This window comes from Myotis yumanensis, unplaced genomic scaffold (assembly GCF_028538775.1).
Source record: "Myotis yumanensis isolate MYYU_CA2020_CCGP unplaced genomic scaffold, mMyoYum1.0.hap1 SCAF_13, whole genome shotgun sequence".
Taxonomy (NCBI): domain Eukaryota; kingdom Metazoa; phylum Chordata; class Mammalia; order Chiroptera; family Vespertilionidae; genus Myotis; species Myotis yumanensis.
This window is the reverse complement of record NW_027223764.1, coordinates 2,763,561-2,789,053: the sequence shown is the minus strand read 5'-3', so window position 1 is coordinate 2,789,053 and position 25,493 is coordinate 2,763,561. Positions and strand designations below refer to the sequence as shown.

Genomic DNA, 25,493 nt, shown 5'->3' with positions numbered 1-25,493 from the left:
TTTCAGTTCCTCAACGTGGGGCTCTCCACGTTTATCTGATCAGGAGCTAGACAGTCCAATAAAAGGCCTTTAAGAGAAAACAGCAATTCCCTTGCATTCCAGTAATAGATTAATCACGTCACCCTCAAAAAATAGTAAAAACCCAAACCAGATAAATCGCATTTGGAGGACCATCTGCCTGGGAAGCGGAGCTGTGCGCGTGGGAACGGTAATTTGCAAGGCAGGAGCGGCGCGTCCCTGGGTCTCATGATGAACACAGTGAAACGGGTTTGTCTAACAGGGAGCCCGCGTTTCGATCAAAGGAAAAGCGAGCATCTCCCACGTGGACGAGGAGGCAGGCGTTAGGGTCAGACCACTTCAAGCTGTGCCTGCCGGCGATGCAGGGCCCGTCACGGGCCACCTCATCTCTTTAAAAATAACCAGGAAACCCAGCTGGCATGGCTCAGTGGTCAGGGTTCGATTCCCAGTCAGGGCACATGCCCGGGTTGCTGGCTAGATCCCTAGTAGGAGGTATGCAGGAGGCAACCGATCAATGATTCTCTCTCATCATTGATATCTCCCTCCCTTACTCTCTGAAATCAATAAAAATCTATTTAAAATAAATTAAGCTCTAGCTGGTTTGGCTCTGGTTTGGCTCAGTGGCTAGAGCATCGGCCTGCAGACTGATGGGTCCCGGGTTTGAATCCGGTTGAGGGCACATACCTCAGTTGCAGGCTTGAGGCAACCAATCGATGTATTTCTCTCATATGGATGTTCCTCTCTCTGTCTCTTCCCCTTCCCTTCCACTCTCTAAAAATCAATGAGAAAATATCTTCAGGTGAGGATTAACAACAAAAAATAAAATAAAAAGAATTAGGAATCACCAGGAGGCGGGCATGGTCCTGCCTCGGTCGGTGCCGCCCTGTGTGCGGTGCCGTCTGTCCCACTGACACCTCTGTTGATGTCTCCGCCTGCAGGAACCATGGTCAGCAAGGACTCGGGCCAGTGCGCACTCACAACCTCAGAGAGCGACGTGGAGCCCGCCGCCGGCCTGGCCCTGGAGATGAAATACGCCCTGGACCCCAACCGGCAGATCAAGAAGCGGAACAAGGCCCTGCAGGTGCGGTTCAAGGACATCTGCGAGGCGCAGATCGAGCAGCGGGACACGCAGCTGGCTGCGGGGCCGGCGTCCGAGAGGAGAGAGGCCAGGGCCGCGTCCTACCGGGCGGCCTACCGCAAGTACATGACGGTGCCCGCCCGCCGGTCCATCCCCAACGTCACCCGGAGCACCGGCGTGCAGACCTCGCCGGACCTGAGGAAGTGCTACCAGACGTTCCCTCTGGACCGCAAAAAGGGGACCCTCAAAGGCCTCCCGGCCGCGGACGCCTTTAAAAGTCAGAACAACGGGTTTGCCATCGACGCGAAGGAGAGGAGCGAGGCGGGGCCGGGGGCGGAGGCCGTGCCCTGGGCGGCGGGCCGGGTGCAGAAGACGGCCGCCCTGGTGTTCCGCTCCCACCAACACATGGACGTGCTGGTCCAGCCCATGGGGCTCAGCTGTGCGGAGCTGTGCAGGGACCCTGGCGGGCAGAGCTGCCCGGGCAGAGCTCTCCAAAACGCCCCCCGGGCTCCCTCCCAGGAGCCCGCCCACCAGCGGTACCGGACAGCCAAACCGGACCGGGCCGCACCGGACACGGAGGAGCCCGCTCCCTCGGCCCAGGGCCGGGTGTTTAAAACGGAGGTGGCTGCCATCTATGCACCTGCCCCCGGTGCCACGGCCCCCGAGCCCGCCTTGTCGAACTCGGCCGCCACGAGCCAGTGGTCCCTCTGCCCGGCGGAGGACGAGGGGCGGGGCAGGGCCGCCCATCTCAATGGGCTCCAGGCGCCCCCGACACAGTGCCTGTCCCCCGAATGTAGTGACCGCGCCCCGCAGCCTCCGGTCCCCGCGGGGCGGGAGCACCAGCCTTGCCCGGCAGGGGCGGCCGGGGGTGAAGAATGCCAACAAACCGTGCCTCCCACGGAAGTGGTGGACCTCAAGGCGCAGCTGCAGGTGATGGAGACCCTGATCAGCTCCAGCCAGGAAACCATCAAAGTGCTCCTGGGGGTCATTCAGGAGCTGGAGAAGGGCGAGGCCCACCGCGAAGGGTACGTATCCTCACTCGCCTCTTACCGCCCTGCCGACGCCTCACCCCGGGCCCCTCTGTCGCCCCGGCCCGCACGGGGGGCAGGCTCAGTCCGCACAGAGCAAGCCCGGCGGGCACAGGCGGGTTCGACGCCGGGCCCCGCTGCATGCGCTCCTCCTAGACCGCGGCGGGTTAGCTCTCCGCCAGCTGCCCGCCTGCACTTCACACCGCCCTTACTGTCTGGAGGCGCGGACGGCTCTGCTCCTTTATGTCCGAGGGCTAAGGGTTGATGGTGATGAGGGAGGACAGCTGTGCTGGTCTCGACATGGGCACTGCCTGCCCTTCGGATAGGAGAGGAAGGAAAGACTTCAGGTGGCCTTTTGGAAAGCAAGTGCTGCCTCACTCATATGAGTAACGGGAATAGCGCTGGTATTCAGGCCTGGACAGGTTTTATGCGTTTCCTTCCCTCCCTGCCACCCAGAGAAGCAGTCCCCGTCCGCAGACAAGCCCTGTCCGTGTGCGACGGGAGAGAGCTGCCTCCCGCACGCCCAGGTATACAGGGAACACCACCATTAACAGCCACACGGCCTGGTATTGGTAACAGATGCTGAACTTTGTTGGTTTGTGGTTTGTTTGTTTTTATTGATTTCAGAGAGGGAGAGAGAAACATCAATGAGGAGAGAGAATCATGGATCGGTTGCCTCCTGCACGCCCCACACTGGGGATTGAGCCTGCAACCCGGGCCTGTGCCCTGACCAGGAATTGAACTATGACCCCACTGAGCCATGCCAGCTGGGCTAGATGCTGAACTTTGGTTCCCATGTTGTGAACTTGAAATTGGGCAAATTTGAAAACAAATGAGTGAAAGCTAGGATGCTAGTGTTGAGCCTGGCTGGGCAGGCTGTGGGGGGGCAGTGGGGGGCGGGCAGGCTGTGGGCAAGGTGCCGGATGCAGGTTCTGCCCTGGGCTTCTGGCCTCTCCGGCTTCGTGCGGGGCCGTCTACAGAAGGAGCGACTCCTCGTTCCGCCTCCTGTTACACAGCAGGGTTTGCAGTCACTGGGCGAGAGCAAAACGCATTTCCAGCCAGAGGCCCCGGGCGTGTCGGGCTGTAGGCCACAGGCCCACATCTGTCCCTAAGACCCTTCGATTCCTCCTCCTTCTCCGAGCCCTCTGGACCTGGATAACAAAAAAGCAGGTGGTTGCAAACTCCAAGGCCGCCTGGCAGATGACCCTCGTGCCCAGTGCCCAGGCCATTCATCTGGTCCAAACTCAGGTTCCCACCCCCTTTCCAAGTCAAGTCGGGATGTGGGAGAGGACCAGCCTCAGGGAGTTCCTCGTGGACCCTCTCCAGGCGTCGGGCAGGGAGACGGGCTGATGCTTCCTTAGCGGCTGGCGTTGGGGGGGGGGGGGGGGGGGGGGGGTTGCATCTGCTGATTTCCGTGGTGTATTTCCACCAGCGCGCAAAGCCCTGCACATTGGACATCCCGGTCCTCTGAGCATGGGCCGTGAGGGGCACGCTCCAGGACCCTCACTTCAGTGGGAGGAACCCCAGGAATGTCCATCTGAGCCGGGAAACTGGTGCTTTCGCTGCATCCCAGGGTAGAAAACAGGAAAGTCCCTCTACTTTATGTAGATGATCATACGTTATGTAACTCGATGCAGGATTTCACGGCCAAGTTCAAATATCAATGGCGTTTTCCTTGGGAAACACGCTGTAGTTTATAATAAGAGTGGAGGAGGCTCAGAAGCCGGGTAAAATCAATTTCTCTCCCCCCTTTCACCCCCTCCCTCCCCTCCCCCCCCGCAATTCCCCTAGCCTGGAGGGCCTGCTTGGTACAGAATCTCACCTCCTTAAGAGCAGCCCAGGGAGACAGGCAGCTGGTGTGCCCCTCGGAGCCGTGACTTTGAATCTAGTGAGAAATCCTGCCCCATCCACTGGGCACAGCAGCTGCAGCAGGCCCGCAGGCCCTGGTCTCTGCTCTCGGGCACATGCTCAAGCGGGACGCAGTGCCTTTGATCTGGGCAGGTGGCCGTGGGCCAATGCCTGCTGCTCGGAGCGCAGCGAGCTGCTCTTCACTGGGGGCTGGTGTCTGCAGCCTCAGGAGTGGGCTGTGCAGACCGCCAGGCTGGGCTGGGGGACCGCTCACTGCAGCAGTGCCTGCTCTGAGCAGGGGCACCTCACGCACGGCCACTTGGAGGAGCTTCCAAGTTATTTTGCATGAGAGGCCGCGGCAGGAATCTCATGACTGGTGTAGAGCTCCGAGCGGCTCAGCCGGGAGGGTGTCCATCTCAGGCCAGTGCCCACCCCATCACAGAGGGATGGTGAGGCGCTCCTGGCAGGGACAGGCCGCCACGGCACTGAGGGAAGGGCCTTCCCTCACCTGGCGCTCCAGGGCACGCACTCCGTACGTGGGCAGAGGTGGACAGTATTCAAAAACCTGCCTTTTAGCCCCTTGTAAAGTGTCCAGGCAATTCACGAAAATCACTCCCTTCAGGCACAGCGCGGGGAGCTCCCAACGCTCCGCTGGCGGGACTGCCAGGAACGGCCCTGCTTGCTTCCCGGCGTGTCTCTTCCCAGGAAGCTCAGGGTCACGGAGGCCACCAACATAAGCCACTAACAGAGTCATTGCAGGCTGCCAACCACGCAAACGGGCACTGAGTTTAAAAGCCCAACCAAGTCCTGCGGCCGCTGTCACTGCCCCCCCCCCCCCCCCGCCCCCTTCAGCAGCGGTGGGTTGCTGGGCAGGAGACGGAGACCCCAGGCTGCAGGCCTCGTGCTCACGGGGCCGCTCACCGCAACGGGGACGTGGCACTCGGCGGGAGAGGGCTCTTCGCTCCGCATCCCACGCGTTAGTGTGTGACGGGTTCGATGGCTGGGGACGGGGGGGAGGGGGGCTCAGCAGAACCCTGGCCACGCGGTGGCCCTAAACGGGCCACATGGGCAGAGATGAAATCTTGACCTGAACCTCGGGGGGGGGGGGTGGTTGCAGTTTAGATGAGTGAGATGTATATGACGTTACCCTGTGACACACGAGCAAGGTCTAGGTCAGTGATGGCTAACCTATGACACGCGTGTCAGAGGTGACACTCGAACTCATTTTTTTGGTTGATTTTTCTTTGTTAAATGGCATTTAAATATATAAAATAAATATCAAAAATATAAGTCTTTGTTTTACTATGGTTGCAAATATCAAAAAAATTCTATATGTGACACGGCACCAGAGTTAAGTTAGGGTTTTTCAAAATGCTGACACGCCGAGCTCAAAAGGTTCGCCATCACTGGTCCAGACCTCCCAGCGTCACGTGTGTGCGAAGGGACTTGCTTCCACCGAGGAACGGCCACTGGGTGGACAGAAATGACCACCTGCTTTGCCTCGAGTTCTCCGTGACCGACCACGCAGAGGCAGGTGGTCCTCAGACCTCATCACCCGATTCCCACGCCCACGCGGAATCAAGGCTGCACCACCGCTCCGGAGGCAGCAGAGGGGACAGTGGAATCTGTTTAAGTCAGAGAGCAGAAGCGTCAACATTGAAAATGTATCCCAGCAGCAGCCAAGGCAGAGAGAGACGCCGTCGCCGGGGTTCGGGCGTGAGGGTCCGCCAGGGAGCTCGCCAGGGCCCCCTCCGAGGACTGGGCACCCTGTTCAAGGACGATCGGGTCACTCTCGCCAAAACCTGCCCCCTTAATTCAGATCCCAGTTTCCCCCGGGTTAGCTGGGGCAGCCGGATTTCCGAGAGGGGTGGGGGTGACGTTAGTCTCTCACTCGCCTCCTGGTGCTGCCTACGGCCCCAGGGGCCTTCTCTGCAAGGCTGCTTCTCCGGCATCTGGCTCGATGCAGCTCAGAGAAGCAGGCCAGTGAGCAGCAAGGAGACAGCAGCCTGGCGGTGGGATTAGAAGCAAGAGGGTCCTGCCCTGCCAGCTGAGCTCCATCCCTCCCCCTCCCTCTCTGAGCCCCATTCCTGATGTTCGAGATGCAGCCGTGTCTGTATCTCTGCACATTTGCTATAACCCACACAGCTGACAACCTTCCAGCCGGCCGCTGCGGCTGCTCCTGGGCACTAGCTTGTCCAGGTGCCCAGTGAGATGGAGGAGGGGAGCCGAGTGGAAGGATGGGGCTCAGCTCCGAGTCGGCCATTCTGTCCAGCCTCCGCTGCTAACTGTGCTGGGCAGGGTTACTCACCTCTGGGACCTCAGCCTCTCACTCCGTAAAAGAGCTCAGAGTGCCTGCCTCCCAGGCTTCTGTGGAGATGGAATGAAACGCAGTAGACAGGGCGCTCGGTCCAGGACCACCGTGCTTCCTTCCTTGTTACTTTGTTACTTCCTAGTTATTGTTACTTTGTTACTTCCTAGTTATTGTTACTTTGTTACTTCCTAGTTATTGTTACTTTGTTACTTCCTAGTTGTTACTTTATTACTTCCTAGTTATTGTTACTTTGTTACTTCCTAGTTGTTACTTTGTTACTTCCTAGTTACTGTGTTCCTGCCAAGTGTTCATGCGGGAGGCTAAGCACGCTGAGTACCTTCAGAGGCTTGGTCTTGCTTCAGGATAGAGGCTGCTTTATTCCCGAGGGTTGGGAGGGGTTGAGGATCACAGAACGGAGGCGTTGAGCTTTGTACTCGTTTTCAGAGAAAGGTACAGGACAGGTTTCTTTGTTGTCACGGACAGAGCCGCTGGTGTGGAGCCAGGACACATGGGTTGGACGCGGCTCACCCTGGCCCAGCCTCCCTGAGCTGGTGTTCCCATGTTACAGAGCACGGCCCCCCTGAGAGGAGGCACCTCAGGGTTCTTTCTGCTCTAAAGACACATTTTCAGAGATGTCTGAGAAATCATAACTTCAGCCACTGCCTGAGAACACTCACAAAGGTTTACACACACACACACAGAGAGAGAGAGAGAGAGAGAGAGAGAGAGAGAGAGGGAGGAAGGAGCCCTTGCTACAGATGTCCATCAATAAATGCACAGCGATCCGATCCCACAGCTCTGTTCCTTGTTCTCTCCACCCCTCGCCCATTCCTCATCCTTCCACCACCATCCATGCCAGGGTTGGCCTCTGTCCTTTTCTTCTTTTTCTGCTGCAACGGATGACTTTGGTAAATCGGTGATAACATATTCCATTTCTAAAGTCCAAGTGTGTGTTGTCATTTCTGATGCCTTTGAAATGGAAGCCCGCATCCTATTCTTTCTAGCATTTTCTTCCCTTCATGCACAGGGCCACGGGGAGTCTTCTCCGTAGCTGGTGTTTGTATAACTTTGTAAACACTATTTTTTAAGTTCCTGAAAAATAATAGCCTTCCCACTTTTAATGTGAAAAATGAAGCCAATATCTTGCTCAGACTATAAACCACGTTCCACATTCTTGCTTTGGGCTCCATGTAGGATCACACACGCTCGGAAATATAATTTAAATAATCTCGCCCGCAGAATGCCAGTGCCGATTCCAAACGCCTCCCCAGCCTCTGAGGTCGGCAGGTAAACAGAGCGGACGCCCATCTGCCGGGGAATGAGCGACGCCAGGCATGACACGAGCGATTACGGAATTTATGCATTTGTGTCCTAGAATTCAGGTGTTTTTTTTTAAAGGGATGAAATGCAGGTTCTAGTTTTCAATGCTATTTAAAATCCTGTGCAGTTTCCACTGAGCTCTGCACAGTTTATCATTCCCAGCGGATCTGGGGGACACGGCCTGGGAAATGTGGCTCTGGGCTGAGCACCTACAAAGCTCCCTTCTCCTCAGCCCCCCACATGCCAGCCATTCTGCACCGTCTTATTTCATCCTCACAACACGCGGCCAGGTGGGAAGGATCTCCACAAGGAAACGAAAGGATACGCCAAGTGCCGTTCCCCGAAGTCGAAAGGTGGGTGAGAAACGGGGAGAGAATTCCCATCAGGCCCAGGCTCCCTTGCTCCCCTTCTCAGGAAACGGGCGCGCTGGTGTGTGTAGAGAATTCAAAAGCGGGCCCTTCAGGGGTCACTGCAGGTCTGGGCTCCTCCTCCGCTGGAAGGGACAACGAGGCCCCCGCACCCCAGACCTGGTGCCGTCCAGGCAAACATGTTCTGGAGTAAGCCGATGCCCAGGGCTGGAGACCCAGAAAGCCCCACTGGACGGGATCCAGAAATAACGCCTGTTCCTAAGGAGTCCTCGTGGGAAGGATTTCAGGAAAAGCAAGGACATTGACCTTGAAGCACAGGGACCTGAGGGCTCAGGACAAAGCCTGCCTGTGAGCAGCCTGCCTGGGTCGCCACCCCCGGGCCCCGCCGTACTGTCTGCCATGTGGTGCTCATCCAGTGCCACCTGCACCGTTGGCTCTGACTTCAAGTGCACGTCCACGGTCACGTGAGCAAGTTGAAGGACCATTCCCCACGCAACATGAAAATAAGCACCCGTGATCTGAAAGGTCATAGTTGAAAGTATATTCAAATTTGGATCATCATTTCCTAGGCAATGATGCTCTGACGACGGGCATATTTTGACTAAAAATGGAGTAAACGTTTTTCTATTGATGTTTCATTGGTTACAGCAATTGGTTATCTCCCCAGATTAAAGTGTCACCATTGGTGCCTGGCTGAGGTGGCTCAGTGGTTGAGCGTCGACCTATGAACCAGGAGGTCAGGGTTCAATTCTCGGTCAGGGAACAGGCCCCGGTTTTGGGTTCCATCCCCAGTGTGGGGGGTGCAGGAGGCAGCCCATCCATGATTCTGTCTCATCATTGATGTTTCTACATCTCCGTCTGCCTTCCTCTGTGAAATCAATAAATATATATATATATGTGTGTGTGTGTTTAAAAAGTGTCGCCATTGAACACAATTTTGTAAACGATGACGCCAACATCGAAACAGTTTCTTCTTCAGCTACAAGAGCTCGGAGACAATTGTTGAAAAAACAAACGCAAAGTCAGGCTTTTGGGACAAAGTCCTGATTGAAACGTGTTAACTAAGCTGCTCAAAAGAAAGCCCCTCAGAAGCAAGGATCAATCGGATAGCAGCCTCTGTGATGCTTCCCATGGGACCGGTGGCACAGTGACGCTGTCACATTAAAAGCTCTGCGAGCGGCCCGCAGGTGACAGTCGGAGCTGACGGAAAACCCGGCCCTGGGAGGAGCGCCCGCTTCCATGTGGGACGCTCCCCGGCCTCTTTCCCTCCTCGCTGGGCAGCCAGTGCCACCAAAACTCATTCCCTTCGCTGTCAATACGTTAGAGCTGAAACCCTCTCTCTCCTCCAGGAAAAAAACAAGCTCATCGCCGCAGCCTCGGCTCAGCCCCACCAAGTCCTTCTCCTTACGAGCAGCCACTCCCGGGGCCTCTGGGACTTGGCGTGCCTGTCATCCTTTTGCAACTTGGAGTTGCCTTGGTTTCGGAGCGGACGAAGGAAGTGGAAGCTTTGCCCGCTGTGATACAACCGGCCGGCCACGCGCAAAGTGATGCCGGCTGTCGCCCCGGGTCTTACCTATTGATTTTATATCAGGAAACATGACTGTGCTAAGCACAGAGTCCTGCCCTAATAGCAGGCTCATCTCCTTCCGAATCTGCATGCCCTGCTGACAGTGGTCATATCTACGCCCTGGTAATGACACAGTCTGTCTTCTCGTCACGTCACTGAGGCCTGTGGAGCGCGGAGTGGAGCGGGCAGGGAGGGGAGCGGGGCCAGAGGGGAGGCAGAGCTCAGGAGACCGGTGCTGGGGGTGAGGTGCTGGGATGAGGTGCTGGGGTGAGGTGCTGGGGTGAGGTGCTGGGGGTGAGATGCTGGGGTGAGGTGCTGGGCGCATCATTTGTAAGTAATTTGTTTGGACCTCAGCACACTTTCCAATAAGCCGAAGTTATAGGTGGTGTTGGGGTTCCCAGGCCAGCCCCCCGATTTTTTTCGGCTGCATTGCAACTCGGAGAGCACTATAAAATCTAAGTCATGTTCCTAGAGGGACTCCCTCCAACACAGGTTCCACGAATAGGTCTCCCTTATGGGGTCACCTAAGGGACAACTACTTTATGCACCTTCAGAACCAGGAGGAGTCCCGGGTGACGGGGGAACAAGGCGTGCTGACGTGTTTCAATCTCAGTGAGAGCTCTGCCTCCGACCGGAGATCCCGGAGGGATCGGGGACCAGTGGTTCAGGGACTGGCTCTATCGCCTGACCGCCCACCTGCAGGCAGAGAGACGGAAGAGAAGCCAGGCCCGGCAGGAAACGATCGTGACGGCTGGTTACATTTCTCTACAAGCAAACACCTCAGCGATTACTATACTGCGAGGCGAAGGCAGGCACGGCTCTGCCCTATTCAAGGTTCTGCACAAAATACACGTTTTATCTGGGGAACAAAGGTCAGACCAAGGCTCCTCGGCCTCCTGGTTTAGCTGTCACTTGCTCTCGCATTCATCACTCTGTGCCTCCCCAAACCTTCCCTGACACCTCCCCAGGACTAGCACCCCAAAGGGGGGGTCACTGTTACTTTGTTCCTCAAAACACCACCTCAGTTAAAACAAACAAATCGCTTTGTCTGCGTGGGGACCCCCGGCCACTAAGGGACACAGAGCTGCTGAGCCTGACACAGAGGGTCCGCCGCCACCAGCTGAAGACGCCTCCAGTCGGCGCCCGGGAGATGGGACGGCCATACTCTCACCAGGGAGCGCCAGTACTGCCTTCCATTGACCAATCGATGACCTTGAGTTTGTTAGGAAAATCGATGTCTGATTGTTTTAACAAGGTGAGCTCAGAGGTTCCCCAAACCCCGTCATGAATGGTGCATGGGACAGATGAGCCGTCACATGTGCACGGATGTATGGGGAGAGCCTACACGCACTCGCTACTGAGGAGCTGGTGCTAAAGAGACCACACTTCCAGGGCACAAGCTGGCAAATTCCTAGTGAGAACCCAGACTCGGGAACCAGCCCAAACTACAGCTGGGGGGACGGGGGGCGGGGGGGGAGACGGAGTTGCTCAACCCCTGGGAGGGGTCACGGAAAACAGCTATGTCTACGTTTTGACGTTTAATTCCTCCCAACAACAGGAGTGGTGCCACTTTATGCCTGTAATTAATGCTGCGTTGAGCCCATTACGTGAAAAAGCCCTTGAAGAGGCTGAAATAAATGATGGCTCAGTTATCAGGACAGGGCAGCTGGCACGCGACCCGGGCGAGGCTGCGGAAGGAACAGCCGGTCTCTGGCACCAGCGAGGACGCGGAGAGAACAAGCGCATCAGGATGAAGGGCATGAATTAAACAGGCGCATGGCCCCCTCCCTGAGCAGAGCCGCTCCCGCCGGCAGCCCCCGCCTCGCGCTGCGGCCTAACGCTCGCCTTTGCGTGAATTCGGAGCGGCGGCGCCCCTGGTCTCGGTACCCCATGTTTTGAAGCCCACGGTTACAGGAGCACGCCTCAATTTTACCCTTGTCCCAGGTGCCGTTTGCTGGGGACTCTACACTTGCCAAGAATCACCATGTTGTTTACAAGAGCAGAAACTCAGCAGGGCCCGAACGCCAAGACCCTGGGGGTGCGCATGGAGAGCAGAGGGTTTCTCTGAATCCAACATCACAGGCCCCAGGGATGCGAGAAGAGGATTTTCAGGGGGGAGCCCCGACGTTTTATTAGAATGGGGAAGCCCAGGCTAGAGCTCCGCAGCCCAGGCTGTCTCCCAAACACGTACTTTCATTGAAGAGGAGCCAGAGCTCCTGAAGAAGTCTGCCTCCCTCCCCCGCAGGAGTGGAAGTGACCTTCAAACTTGACTGAAACTGCGTAGTAAAATCAGCTGGTGCAGCGCCTCCTGCTGCAGCATATGGGGATAACCCCATCTCCATGCGCGTCCCTCTCGTCATTCCAGAGCTCACCCCAGTCCCTCCACCTTCCGGTGAAGGCCCCCAAGACCAGTGAGTGACCCAAGGGCGTCCCGCGAGGAGAGGTTCAGGGTCCCAGATGGGTCCTTGGTGGGAACGGTGCCCTGGAGGGATGGCGAGTGGGGTGGGGGTGGTGAGGGTGGGAGGACAAGAATGAAGGAAACAAAAAAGTCCTGTTAGGGTGAACTGGGGCTCTCGGCACTGTCCTTGGTGCTGAAGGTTGTTTTCTTCAAGTTACAGGCATTGCTAAGACCAGGAAGTCATGACGAATGGCAAATTACAGTCACGGCGCAATAAAGGGCGGGCGCTACAAAGATCGACGCATTAAAAATCCACATTTCCCCAGAGCACGCTTCTCACTGGGGCCCAAAGGGGTTCCTAACGGGAACCAACGAGGACCGGAGCTTTTCACAATTTATACTTTTCATTTGCTTTCCGCACGCAGTTGGAATGTTTCTCATTAGATCTGTCTCTTTCCGAACGTCAGTCTGAGAGCACAAAGACCGTCTCATTTGGTCATATTAATATTAAGCGAACGCCGGGGCGTGCCGGGCATGGAGGTGGGCCCCAGATGACGAACCTGTGCGCTAACGAGATTCTCAAGTCAGAAGGGAAGAGAGATTGGCCAAGGGAGCCATTCACTTGCAAGACTGAACATCATGATTTTTGATGGCGACTTTCTACCCCGGCAGCTTTCACACCAATAACCCCAGCTCGCTTTCCACACTTGCTGCCACAGACAGCGCCGGCCCTGCTGGCCCTGGAGACCCACCTGTTTGCGCCTCTGGATGACAAAGGTGATCTAGAAAGATAATCATTCCAAGTCCTGGCTTTATGGCTTGCTTCCAAGTGAGAAGCTAAAACCAGGGGAAATCCACATTTGTGCTCCCCGTCCTGTAGCAACGACTCCCCTGTTTGGTCTCTATCCGGAGAACACATCCACTCAGATGCTACAACACAGTGATGAACGTGACCATAAAATGACCAGCGAAGCCAACCCTCCAGCTTGGAAGCTCCAAGGACAATTAGGTGGATCATCGAGGCGCCGAGCCAATGGGCTGCAGAGGGTACGTCCTCGGGGGAGGGCGCCCTCCTGCTGAATAAAGTGTAGCAGGCCCACCGTGCCGGAGGCAGTCTGGGACGGAACCACAGGACAGGAGGCGACACTTGAAACTTTACTCCCAAGTTAATCTCTCACTGACCTCCCTGTCCACAAACTACTACGGACTCCAAACATTTGAATCCTCTTCACAACAGAAAGGTCCAAACTAACCCTGAGGCCCATACCGAAAGGTCTCTCCAAGCCAAGATCATGATAACGGGGTCCTGGAAATACCGTCAGGTCTGGTGGGAATGTGAAGGGGGGGGGGCGGGGCTTGTTGGGAAGGGGGGAGGCGTGTAGGGACGGGGGCTGGTGAAGGAAAAGGGAAGGTGTCACGCACAGGCTCGTCCCTCTTCCTGTCCTGCCAAAGTCCGGGGCAGAGAGAGAGGCCCCGGGCGGGTCCCGAAGGTGCCCCCAAAGGGAAGTGACGGTGGATGAAGGTCAAGGTCAACATAAATGCCGCCACAGACCACCACCGCTTCTGGCTCAACCAGAAGGGGTCACAGACAAGGACAGCCACGCGCTGAGCAGAATGTGGTCCCTCGTCCCAAGCTCACGGAGACACTGGGGCGTCGAGGGGAAAACCCTTGGCCAAGTGTTTGTGTAACACGAAATGTAACGAGGGAAACAGGCTTCGGTTCCAAGTCGGACTCCAGGGTGTGTGCAGAGGCTTGCACAGCGCGGGGGAACACGCTGACGGCCGTGCGGACGGAAAGCCATGCGCACTGTTTCACTGCCGAGTGGCCCCACAAATGGAAACTTGCCCCACGGGGTTGGGGGGCAGAAACGGCTCTCTGGGCAGCATACGGGGAGCTGGTTTTCCCTCCGGGTTTCCTGCTAATACCATACATACAAAGCCGCGCGGAAACATCCCGATCTCCCTCTGCTCATAACAAAACCAGATTATTTGCTTCATCGGCAGCTTGCGTTCACATTCCGAATGTAATTGAAACACCGTCTTAGCTGGGGCTGCGGCGTGGGGTGCAGCAACAGAGACAGGAGCGAGACGGGACACGCGTGCATCACCCAGCGCCGTGAGGAGTGTGGGCACTGGGACGGCGACACAGCCCCACCTCTAACCTCTCCTGTTCTCACCTTGCAGGCTCTCCTACCGGACTGGGCAGGACACAGCTAACTGTGACACGTGCAGGAACAGCGCGTGCATCATCTACAGGTACGTTCACGTCTCCTCGCCCCCTTGTATATGAGCGACGATGACGCTTGCCCACAGATGCAGGGGTCCCCGTGCTGGGAGGGTGACAGCGGTCAGGAGAGAAAGGGCATTACCCAACCCTAATTCAGCACTTCTACCCCCGCAACCCCAGGTGTGTGGTCACGGGACCAGGGAGAGCTTGAACTCATGTATCTCGTATCTCGCGCGTGGGTCTTAGCGGTTTCACAAATTGGTAGGAGTTTGATGGCTGCTCCCTTGGGATCAGTAGTCAGGAGCCCTGCACTGCGTGCTGAGGGAAGCTATGGGTGTGATGCCAGAAGCCGGTCCATCCTTGCTGCTTGACACAGTCGCTGCAGAGAAGAAACATCTGCACAGCATATGTTTCAAGGGACCTGGCGTATATGGCATACTATTCTTAATATGTTTGCTCCCCTTCTTGGCGCTATGTGTTTTAACCAAAGTCACCTCTCCGAGAAAGGTTGTTTCCCCAGGTAGGAATTTTTCCCTGAAGTTAGGGAGGGAATAAAACCCCTTAATTAAGTGCCAGGCGGGTAGTTAAGCTACATAATCTTTACTCCCTGGAATGGAGATAAGAAATGCCCTAACCTTTGCTATAGAAATTGATAGGATTAAAATCAACTGGTATAAATACAGATGTAACAAGACAACAGAGGTTGGAACCTACACACAGAACCTAGAGACAGGACTTGGCTGGAGATCCTAGACAGAACCTCGACACAGAACCTAGAGACAGAACCTAGCAAGAGAACATGGCAAAAGATCCTGGACAGAACCTGGCTACAGAACTTGGCTGGAGAACCTAGACAGAACATGACAGGAAAACCTGGCTAGAGAACCTGGCTGGAGAACCTGGCTATGGAACCCGGTGACCGAACCTGGCTGGAGAACCTAGTGAGAGAACATGGCAACAGAACCACACCAGAACTTGGCTGGAGGTCCTAACCAGAACTTTGGCTGGAGATCCTGGCTAGAGATCCTGGCTAGGCTGCTGATTAACTGAACGCTGTCTCCATGTCATTCCTTCTTCGCCATCTCCGTCCTCACCTTTGGGGACCCCTGGACCTGCTGGGGCTGGACCACAGCAGTGTGAGCCCTTCAGCGGGTACAGGCCAAAGGCTCTGGGTGTGCCAGGAACCCACGGGCGACCCAGGCTGCTCAGCGTGCAGTGTGTCTCCTGGGAGCTCACAGGGCGTGTGTCCGGGGCGTAATCCCCCGTCTGGAGCCCCCCAGCTGGTCACCGTGTCTTTGCCTTTGAAGTTCGCTTCGGTTCCTCACATCGGCAAGAAACTTCCAGCAGGCAAAGCCAGGGCAGGTTTGGGCAATAATGTAGGGTTTCGAGACATGGCCACAGCCCTCAGAGGTTCCTGTCATTTTGGTTTTTCTTTCTGGAAATGTGTTTTCAAAAAGCAAGACATGTAAGACCTGTGATTTAGTTCATGTTTAAAAATGAAGCCGGAAGAACAATTCCAGTTGACTTGCCAAGTTACCAAGAACACTTCCAACTGTGCAGTCATCTGCCTGAAACCTAAAGGAATTCCCACCTGCCCCCAAAGCCACCTTCTAGACAGATCTCCAAAGTGACCCTGTTCTCACCAAAAGGGAGAGACGGGGACAGGGAGTGAGTGGCTTAGACATGGCGGGAGCTCGACTCCCACGGCCTTTGACTCAGGCGCGTCACCAGTGGGGGCAGCACCGCCCAGAAGGGCCCACCAGGTCCTTTAGAAGCAGCGCCGCTCCCCGGGGCCTCGGTGGCGCAGGGGGCAGCACCCATAGGGAGACGTGAGCCCCAGTGGCACACGAGCCCACTCCTTCTGGCAGAAGCTGTCCCAGTGGGAGGCTCTGCCCACTGGGGGCCCCGGGCCAGGCTGGAGGGAGACACGTTCAGGTGTCACACGGGGCAGGTGCTCTGGGCATGGGGAGGTGGAGGAGGAGATGCTGCCTGCAACTTAGAAGGCTCAGGACTCGGCCACACAGCCCTCGGGCCAGTACCTGGGCGGAGCTGAGGCTGAGAGCTGCCTTGGGAACCATCCCCGGGTTAAGGTCTAGGGAGAGCCGGGCATGGAGGGCTCCTGGCAGCCCGCGCCCACCACGCCACGCCCTCTGCCGCTTTGGTTCTCGCTGTTCACAAAGGGGCCGGGAAAGCCAGCACCTGGGCGGGCAGGTTTCCTGTGTCAAGACCTACAAAACAGCCCGGCCGGCGTGGCTCAGTCATTGAGCACCGACCTAGGAACCAGGAGGTCACAGTTCGATTCCCGGTCAGGGCACATGCCAGGGTTGTGGGCTCCATCCCCCGTGTGGGGCGTGCAGGAGGCAGCTGATCCACGATTCTCTCCCATCACTGATGTTTCTATCTCTCTCTGCCTCTCCCAAATCAATAATTTAAAAAAAAAATAATGAAAAAAGAACTACAAAATGCAAACGATCTCCCCCGAGACAGCAAGGGGTCACAGAAGTGTGGTGGGTAGGACTTTTTTCACTATCTCCACAGTGTGGAAGGGAACTGAGTCCAGAGTGAAGGGATGTCCCTGACATAAACACCTCACGACATTAGGCCATCAGGAGATCAGGGAGGAACAGGGCGCTCACACATGTCCTCGGGGTTCACCTTTTGCTGCTCTGGGAGCTAACACTGAGACACAGAGCAGACCTGAGCCCCGGGTTCCCCGAGAAGGCTCGGAGCACGTGGCGAGCCCACACCCATTTACCATTCCGTGCGAGATGGAGAAAGAGTTTATTAGGACACTCTGCAGTGTAGCCGGAGACATCTGAATACATTTGGCTCTAAATCCAGGAGGAACATACATAAAAGGCGACTTCACAGCCTGCGGAGAGCAGGGATTTCTCTTTCTCGGGAATTACCCTGGAGTGGTTACTATTCAGAACCGGCTCAGCCGACCTCCTGGGCGACTCCCTCCCACCAGCCACCGGCCCGAGTTCTGGAGAACCTCGAGTGCCCAGCACACGGGAACAGGCCAGAATTATGCACAGGGACCTTTGTATCACGTGTACCCTCGGGACTATGCAGTTGGTGACATGCATCTTCAGGAGCTGCAGGGAGCTGAGCGGGAGGACCCCGGGTCAGCCCAGGAGCAGGGCTTCCCGGGGGTGGGGGTGGGGCAGAGAGTGCCTGCAGGGTCAGGGCTCCCCTTCAGGACAGTGTTTCAGCATCTCCCCATCAGTGATAACACAGCATCGTCCCCCAGCCCCGCCTTCTGCTGTGGACAGACGAGGCCATAAAATAATGCCACTAACAAGTGGCTGGAATTCAGGGCTGACATTCCTATGGGAAAGGCCTCTGCTCGCCTCAATTTTAGACCGAATGGAAGCAAGAAGGAAAAGATCAAAATCATGCAGATTCCGGCTCATTATACAGGATCTTCACCAGAATGTAAGATCTCCCTGTGAAGAGTGAGAACTCCTACCCTTAGTGACAGGAGCCGCGGTGACTGCCCCTCCAGGAGCCCATGCCGGCCTGAGAAAAAGGTCACGGTGCAGCGGGAGACGGCGCGCTACAGTGAACCGTGCAAGGGCCCTGCGGGGAGGAGTTGGGACAGGACGGAGGGGGTGCAGCGTGGTGATGGTGCAGACACCCAGGGAAGAAGGGTGACATGCGGCCCAGCTGTGAGGGAGGAGCAAGAGTTTGTGGGAGTCTCAGGGTTTATGACGGTGCCTCTGGTAACCTGCCCTGTTAGGCAGGGGAGGGGCGTAGGGCCCGGCTGGCCTGGCTGCCCCACTGCAGGCACTCCCCTCCCGCCCCCCGCGCCCCTCCAGGACTCACCGCTCGGGCTGCAGCCTCTTGTAATGGAGAAGTGCCAATAGGAATCAACTCGATAGATAAAGTCCAGTCCTTCCGTTAACAAGGGCTCAGATTAGATTTCTCTGTGATTACATGGCTCCGCGGTGTGATAAATTGGTTAATAACGGGATTCCCAGTGTAGTTACTTAATGGGAATTCGATAATTACAGGCACCCAGAGCCGTCGTGCTGGCCAGGGAGCCTAATGATCGCACCCGCGCGGGGCTCCTGCCGTGGTTAGGATGTGGGGGACACGCTTTCAATGTTCACCAAGCGCCCCGGGAAAATCACTTCTTGCCCGTGGTGCCGTATCGGACACGGACGCGGCAGCGAGGTTCTGTTTCTTGTTAAATATCCGTGAAGAACCCCCCTTAGGCATTACCCTGATCGCTGCCAGCTCCTTTTCTCACTGCAGAATTGATGGGCAGCTGATAAGAAGGAGAAAATAAGGTTTGAATTCCATGTGACAGTTTAGAAAACTTTTTCACCGACTTTTATTTTTGGGGAGATGGAGGGGTGAGGGACCTTTACCTAATTCAGGGAGACAGTCGGGGCAGTAATGATTATATCCCTTGAAGTGAAGGAAACTAAGCCCTAAGGAGGATAAGGTGCTTAGAGGAGCCCCCTGTACTCCCCAATGTCAACAGGACAGATCCCGTGTTTCTAGGGGATAAAGGACCTGAGGGCTGTCCTCTTGAATGCAGCACGTTCTGAGATTCGCACCTTTCACTACTGTCCTTAGAGCATATGCCCACTGTCACATGATCCAGGTGAGGAGCTATGTCCACTGTCACATGATCCAGGTGAGGAGCTATGTCCACTGTCACGTGATCCAGGTGAGGAGCTATGTCCACTGTCACGTGATCCAGGTGAGGAGCTATGTCCACTGTCACGTGATCCAGGTGAGGAGCTATGTCCACTGTCACGTGATCCAGGTGAGGAACTATGTCCATTGTCACGTGATCCAGGTGAGGAACTATGTCCATTGTCACGTGATCCAGGTGAGGAGCTATGTCCATTGTCATGTGATCCAGATGAGGACCTATGTCCCCTGTCACGTGATCCAGGTGAGGAACTATGTTCACTGTCATGTGATCCAGGTGAGGAGCTATGTCCATTGTCACGTGATCCAGGTGAGCAGGACATAAGTCCGTGAAGTCTACCTCTACCCCCTGTAAACAGCAGCAGAACTCAGGCCTTTCGGGATGAGGGCAAACACTCCTTCTTGTCTTAGGAGCAGGGGGCAACTGGCCATCAACTTCTTGGCAATATTTTTAACTTTTTCCGTAATAGCACATAGTCTCTGACAATAAGAAAAATGGAACGGCGGACGTAAAACCCAAAATGGTCCATTCCATGGGTCTCGAGCTTGTGATTAGAACTGCAGGTAACACAGCTTGGCTGTTTCTTTCCACAATGTCAGAATCTGTCTAGGATTAATGGACCTCTAAATCAATAGGGCTTCATGTTTATAAATGGGTTATGGCTCCACTGGATATGAAATGCTGGGAGCTCATGTGTTATCATGGTCACTGAACCTTTACTGAAATCTACTGACATTTAGCCGGGCATCCAGGCCCCACACGGAAGGGGCACCGAGCGGAGCTCTCCGGGGCCTGGCAGGCGTGACGCAGGGTCCGACTCGAAGATGCCAGGGGCACAGGGGAGGCGGGCGGAGGGGACACCAGGCTCGGCAATGCGGGATCCTTACAGAAAAATTATACTGGGCACGGGGTCTGGTCCCAAGGCCAAGGGGACCGTAAGGAGTTAGTGAAGGTTAGGGGATCGACCTTGGTCTTTTCGACATGAAGAAGAGAAGGGAGGACTCCAGGCAAGATGCATTCTCGGAAGAACTTTCCTCAGAAACAGCATCTCCTTAAAACAGCCCTCTCTGATCCTGCTCTCACACGCATCACCACGGCTGTCCTCCCACGGCGCTGCATGCGTGCACACGATGGCTTTGGCGATGCCATGACAATTTGGGGTTACTTTTCAGCAAACACTCAGTACACCACAGAGAGGTACAGTTTTTGCCCGAAAAACTGCCTTCAGTAACTGTAACGTTCCAAGGTGTTGGCGGGATGAACACGCCACCTTCGCCCACGTCGGCATCTCGGGTCCTTGGTCTTCAGGCAGCTCGGACTTTACAAGCGAACGGAACCAAGGCCTTTCATTCGCCGACTGATTCAGGTGAGAAACGGTTTCCGTGACCTTGCGAAAGTGGCCCAGAACAGAGCTCGCACCTGGCACATGTGTGCTGAGAGGCCTCCTGAACATGCAGACCTTCAGTGACCTATTTATCCCACATGCAGTCCACGGAGGAGCCAAAGGGTTACTCCGACGCCACGTTCTCCATTCCAGCGCGTTACAGCCACGCACCACGTACCCACGGGGGTCCGTGCGAGAAGCGTGTCTGTGGGCAACTCCGTTGTGCGAACATGGTAGTGCGCTTATACAAACCTGGCTGGTACCCCTCCTGCACACCTGGGCGACATGGCCTGGCCCATGGCTCCCGGGCTCCACGCCTGCACAGCATGTCACTGTACCGACCGCCACGAGGTTAAATCAGGGACAAGAGGAGAGGATGCAACCAGAGGCGCGGTGCACACGAGGCTGCTGCCGGCGTCACACGCTGCTTCCCACAGACAACACTTTTCATGAGTAGGAAGAACCCTCTAAAGCAGCGGATCTCAACCTGTGGGTCGCAACCCCTTTGGGGGGTTGAACGCCCCTCACAGGTGTCGCCTAAGACCATCGGAAAACACATATATAATTACATATTGTTTTTGTGATTAATCACTATGCTTTAATTATGTTCAATTTGTAACAATGAAAATGCATCCTGCATATCAGATATTTACATGACGATTCATAACTGAAGCAACATTACAGTTATGAAGTAGCAACGAAAATAATTTTATGGTTGAGGGTCACCACAACATGAGGAACTGTATTTAAGGGTCGCGGCAATAGGAAGGTTGAGAACCACTGCTCTAAAGCGTTGATGAAACGTCTAGCGCAGCAAAGCATAAGCCAGCAAAGCCACGTGGTCGCTCATGGCCATTATCAAGTATCGTGTACATAACTGTGTGGGGTGCACTTTTATATGACGGGCTGGGCAGGGGTGCCGACACCACATCCCCACAAACACCTGGGTACCTGCTTGCTGTGATGGCTATGGCGTCACTAGGCAACAAGAGGGGTCAGCTCGGCCTTCACCCTCTGGACCACCGTCCCACGTGCGGCCGTCCTTGACTGAGACGCCGTTATGCAGGACTGGACGTACTTGACGCCAGCTGTGTGTGTTGGCACCTCAGAGGTTCAGAGTGAAAGAAAATCAGTTATTTTTCTAGGAAAAGAAATCTATTTGAAATACAATCGACCCTGAACAACACAGGTTTGAACTTACAAGCAGATTTTTTTTTTTTCAATAAATACCATGAGTGTATTTTTCTCTTCCTTATGATGTTCTTGATAACATTTCCCTTTCTCTAGCTTACTTGATTGTAAGAATACAGTATATTATACATGTAACCCACAAAATACACGTAAAGCAACTATGTTATCTGTATGGCTTCCGTTCAACAGTAGGCTATTAGTAGTTAAGGTCTTGGGGAGTCAAAAGTTATACACAGACCAGCCAGCATGGTTCAGTGGTTGAGCACTGACGTGTGAACCAGGAGGTCACGGTTCAATTCCCGGTCAGGGTTGTGGTCTCAATCCCCATTGAGGGACGTACAGGGGCAGCCAATCAATGATTCTCTCTCATCCTTGAGTTTCTATCTCCCCCTTCCTCTCCCTTCTTCTCTGAAATCAATCTATAATAATAAAAACATAATATGCTAATTAGACCGGACATCCTTCCGGACGAAGCCGCGGTGGCGGGGGGGCCGAGACAGAGGCGGCCGCGGTGGCGGTGGGGGCCAAGCCCTTTGCACAAATTTCGTGCATTGGGCCTCCAGTAAAAAAAAAAAAATACAATTTAAAAAAAGCTATACAGAGATTGCCAACTGCTAGGGAGATCGGTACTTTTAACCCCCAAGTTGCTCAAGAGTCAAGTGTAGCTGACAATGACATAGAATACACTGCACCCAACTGCTTACTATGGAGCCCTAGGCTGACGGTATAAACACGGTAGGAATGATCGCTGCCCTGGCAGGATGCCCCCGAGTCGTGTCACTAGGGGGGCCTTTCTATGGGAAAGACCAAGCACTAAAGCCATTCCTCTCTCTCCTTTCCAGCGTGGAGCTCGACTTTAAGCAGCAGGAGGACAAACTCCAGCCGGTTCTGAGGAACCTCCACCCCTTTGAGGAATCTCAGGTTGCCCCTCCGCCTTACTCTCAGGAGACGCACTCCTCGACGCCCAAGCAAAAATCCAAAACGGAATCTAAAAAGCACGGGAGGTGGAAACTCTGGTTCCTTTAACACTCGTGGTGTCTGGAGTCGACAGGCCGTTTTTAGAGCCCACGGGGGTTCAGCCCGTCCTTTTCCGAAACGAAGAGGACCCAGGGAACCCTGCCGCCGCGGGCGCCCCCCTGTTTACCAAAAAGGCCTTCGTACTAACGGACCACCGACAGCGAGGGGGTCCTGCCGCCGCTTGCCGGCGGATCCTCGCCGTCCTCGGATGTGGGACGTGAAACCCTGAACAAAACTTAAGGCAAAGGGGACAAGTAGCGACGCTGCCCCCGCCCGGCTCTCGGAGTGTGACCGTCAGCCTGCGGTCGGCAGGCTGGCCCCTGTGCACAGCTGAAACCCATCACGACTTCCAAGCCTTCATTTTAAAGACGGAGAGAGAGAAAAGCAAGCCTTATGTTTGCAACAGACTTCATTTTTTTACCTTTCATTTTGCAACTACGCAGGGGCGGGGGCGGTTTTCAGCACATCCAATTCTGGAGAAAGCACAATTTTTTCAAGTGGTCGGAGACCGTGACTCATCTCTCATATGGGGGACTCTATGTGTATCTGCCTTCACGTGCTGTAGCGCTAAGCCAAGCGACCCCATCTCGGGGTGTCTCTGACCCCTGACACTCAGCATCCCCCCACATCGCCACACCTGCGCCATGTTTACTGCTCACTTCCCGACGGCCAGCCGCCAGGGCCCCCCAGCGTCAGGTCAGGCCTGTCGCCGCTGGAGGTGACCGGGCCAGAGAGCTACTGGACACTGAGCTTTCTGAGATCTCGTTTTTAATCTTTTGATACCCAAAGGCCAAATGCTGAATTCCGGCGAGAATTCGAGAACCCACGTAGAGCTACACAATGGATAACACGGTCATCAGTAAGTTCCGGGTGTTCTCTGCCGCCGGGAAGCGTCTCTGTGAATCAATCTCGCAGACATGGTTCCTCAGGGCACAGGCAGGCGTCTGGTACAATCTGTTGTAACAATGGGGAGGCCTGACCGCCTCAGAGAGCAACAGTGTGTTTAGTTCAGCTGCTACTGTCACCCGCATAGGACCGCCTATACCTAACCTAGTCGTAACCTGTATGCCCTGAAATGCCTAGCGGGAAGCTGTGAATCAGATGTTTCTAGGTATTTTTTCAATAAGCCAGGACAGAGGTCTCTTTTGATTACACATTGCAATACAAATCTGAGTTCCTTTATTTTTTCACTCATTCCTTTGCAAGTATCTTTTGATAGAAATCAAAACCCCCTGGTCTATTGAATGACTTTGTCTATCAGTGTTTTTTTTTGCTTTTCACATGAAGAAGAAGTAGGGATCTCCTTTTGTCTTTTTTTTTCCGTACAAATTAAATTTTGAATAGTTTGTGAACATACGAGAAAACCTAGTCTTCGAGTTTCTGTCCCACCGTCTGACATCTAAGCTACCGCCGACATGCACACGTCGCGGATCAGGTGCCGGGAAGGAGCGGTGCCCCCGGGCAGGGCCGCCACCGGCATCGGGCATCGCCGGAAGGAGAGCTGCTCCTTGCCTTGCGTTTTCCTCCTGACCCAGCAGCGAGTCTGCTTCTGTCCCGGGGTGTCCGTTCTACAGGGACCTCTCGGTGGTCAGCCCTCAGATCAGAACCTGAAACCACGCAGGCAGCCATCCTTCAGGAGTTCCTCCCGCCGGCCCTTAGCCGTCCGCTTTAATTGCAAGAAAACACACATCTTCCGTGGAAACGCCGCACAAGGGACGCGAATCCTTGGAGGTCGGTCAGCGGGACAGGGAGCTATTTTTGTTCGAAAGAAGGACGCAGCGGAGGGTCCCGAACCACGAAGGAAGAGCGACTGTGTCACGGAGACATGGAATGGAAAACACGTGTTTCATGTCTTTTATACTGTTTTTCACTGACGTTTAAAATGTTCGTGACACGTTGTCTCTCCTGTGCCCCGAGCACCCCCAGCTCTGGGTGACCGGAAGCGAGGGGAGGCGCGGCTTTCTAACGAGCCCGATAAATCCGCCCGCACCGCCCTCGCAAACAAAGCGAGGTCCCTGGGGAGAGCAGTCTAGGTTCAAAACAACGACAAATGAAATGTGCGGAGTCTGAAGGAGACTGAAGATATGCTCACTCCTATTTAAAAATAGCACCTTCTTTGGAATAGTAAAAAAAATATCTCCAAAGGCATTTCGTAGTTTAATCACAATGTGTCACTAACATGATGCGTCTCTTAGAAAGATTCAAGTCAAAACTTTGATACAAAAAACAAGGTTAACAGTCGTGTTCCTTCCTATATAGATGTTCCCATGGCATTACGTATAGAGACTAAATTATTATACTTGTCACTAAGTTCTTTATTAGTTTTTAAATAAAAAAAAAGAAAGGTAATGTTCTGTGTGGCTATTTAACTTATTTCGCGTGGTCGCGGTAACTTGGGAAAATAGAAGTCAATCTAAGAAAATAATGACAAAGGAAAGAACTTCATCGGGGCTGAGAGAGAGAGAGAGAGAGAGACCATTAGGAGGTGCGACCCCCCAGCAGGATGTCTGGCAGATACAGTGGGGCCTTGACTTACGAGTTTAATTTGTTCTGTGATGGAGCTCGTAATTCAAATTACTTGTATGTCAAATCAAAAAGTGAACGAGTGAGACACGTGATGCTGGGCTGACGTTGTGGCGTTCACTGTGACATTCGCTGTGCCAACTAGCGGTGGGGTATCTGAAGCTGGCTCGTAACCCGAATTTTAGCTCGCAACTCAAAGCAAAAAATCGGCCGAGAGACGGCTTGTATCTCGAAAAACTCGTTAGTCGGGACACTCGTAACGTAAGTCAAGGCCCCACTGTACTTGGTTCTGGAAGGAGCTCGCAGACAATGGGACTCGGTGTCCTGCCACGGCCCTATGCCACGGCCAGCAGACAGCATCTCTCCAGCTTATCATCTCTCAGGCCCCAGGCCAGGGGACCAGCCACCTTCCTCCCTGATGGAATTCTGATGCCTCAGGGGGGCTGAGCAGCCCACCTTTCCATGGAGACTAGCCCAGTGCTGAGCCCTTTGCCAAGCGTGAGTCCCACCTGGACACCCAGGAGGGCAGACGCCCCCTTTCCTGGT

At 54.9% G+C, this 25,493-nt stretch overlaps 2 protein-coding genes across 2 annotated transcripts in view; one reads left to right on the top strand and one right to left on the bottom strand.

Annotated features, from left to right (window-relative positions):
- The window catches only part of DOCK1 (dedicator of cytokinesis 1), a 288,779-nt gene that overhangs the window by 136,079 nt on the left and 127,207 nt on the right, over nt 1–25,493 (bottom strand).
- INSYN2A (inhibitory synaptic factor 2A) lies at nt 962–24,754 on the top strand. Its single transcript, XM_070432090.1, has 3 exons — nt 962–2,121; nt 14,121–14,192; nt 22,250–24,754. The coding sequence occupies exons 1-3, from the start codon at nt 962–964 to the stop codon at nt 22,431–22,433; spliced, it is 1,416 nt and encodes a 471-aa protein (XP_070288191.1). The 3' UTR covers nt 22,434–24,754.

What these genes read in the sequence shown, in the direction of transcription:
- INSYN2A (XM_070432090.1), top strand. Translation starts at nt 962, where the DNA reads ATGGTCAGCAAGGACTCGGGCCAGTGCGCACTCACAACCTCAGAGAGC. An exon ending in GGCGAGGCCCACCGCGAAGG is followed by an intron (nt 2,122 to 14,120) that starts GTACGTATCCTC and finishes CTCACCTTGCAG; the next exon opens with GCTCTCCTACCGGACTGGGC. An exon ending in AGCGCGTGCATCATCTACAG is followed by an intron (nt 14,193 to 22,249) that starts GTACGTTCACGT and finishes TCTCCTTTCCAG; the next exon opens with CGTGGAGCTCGACTTTAAGC.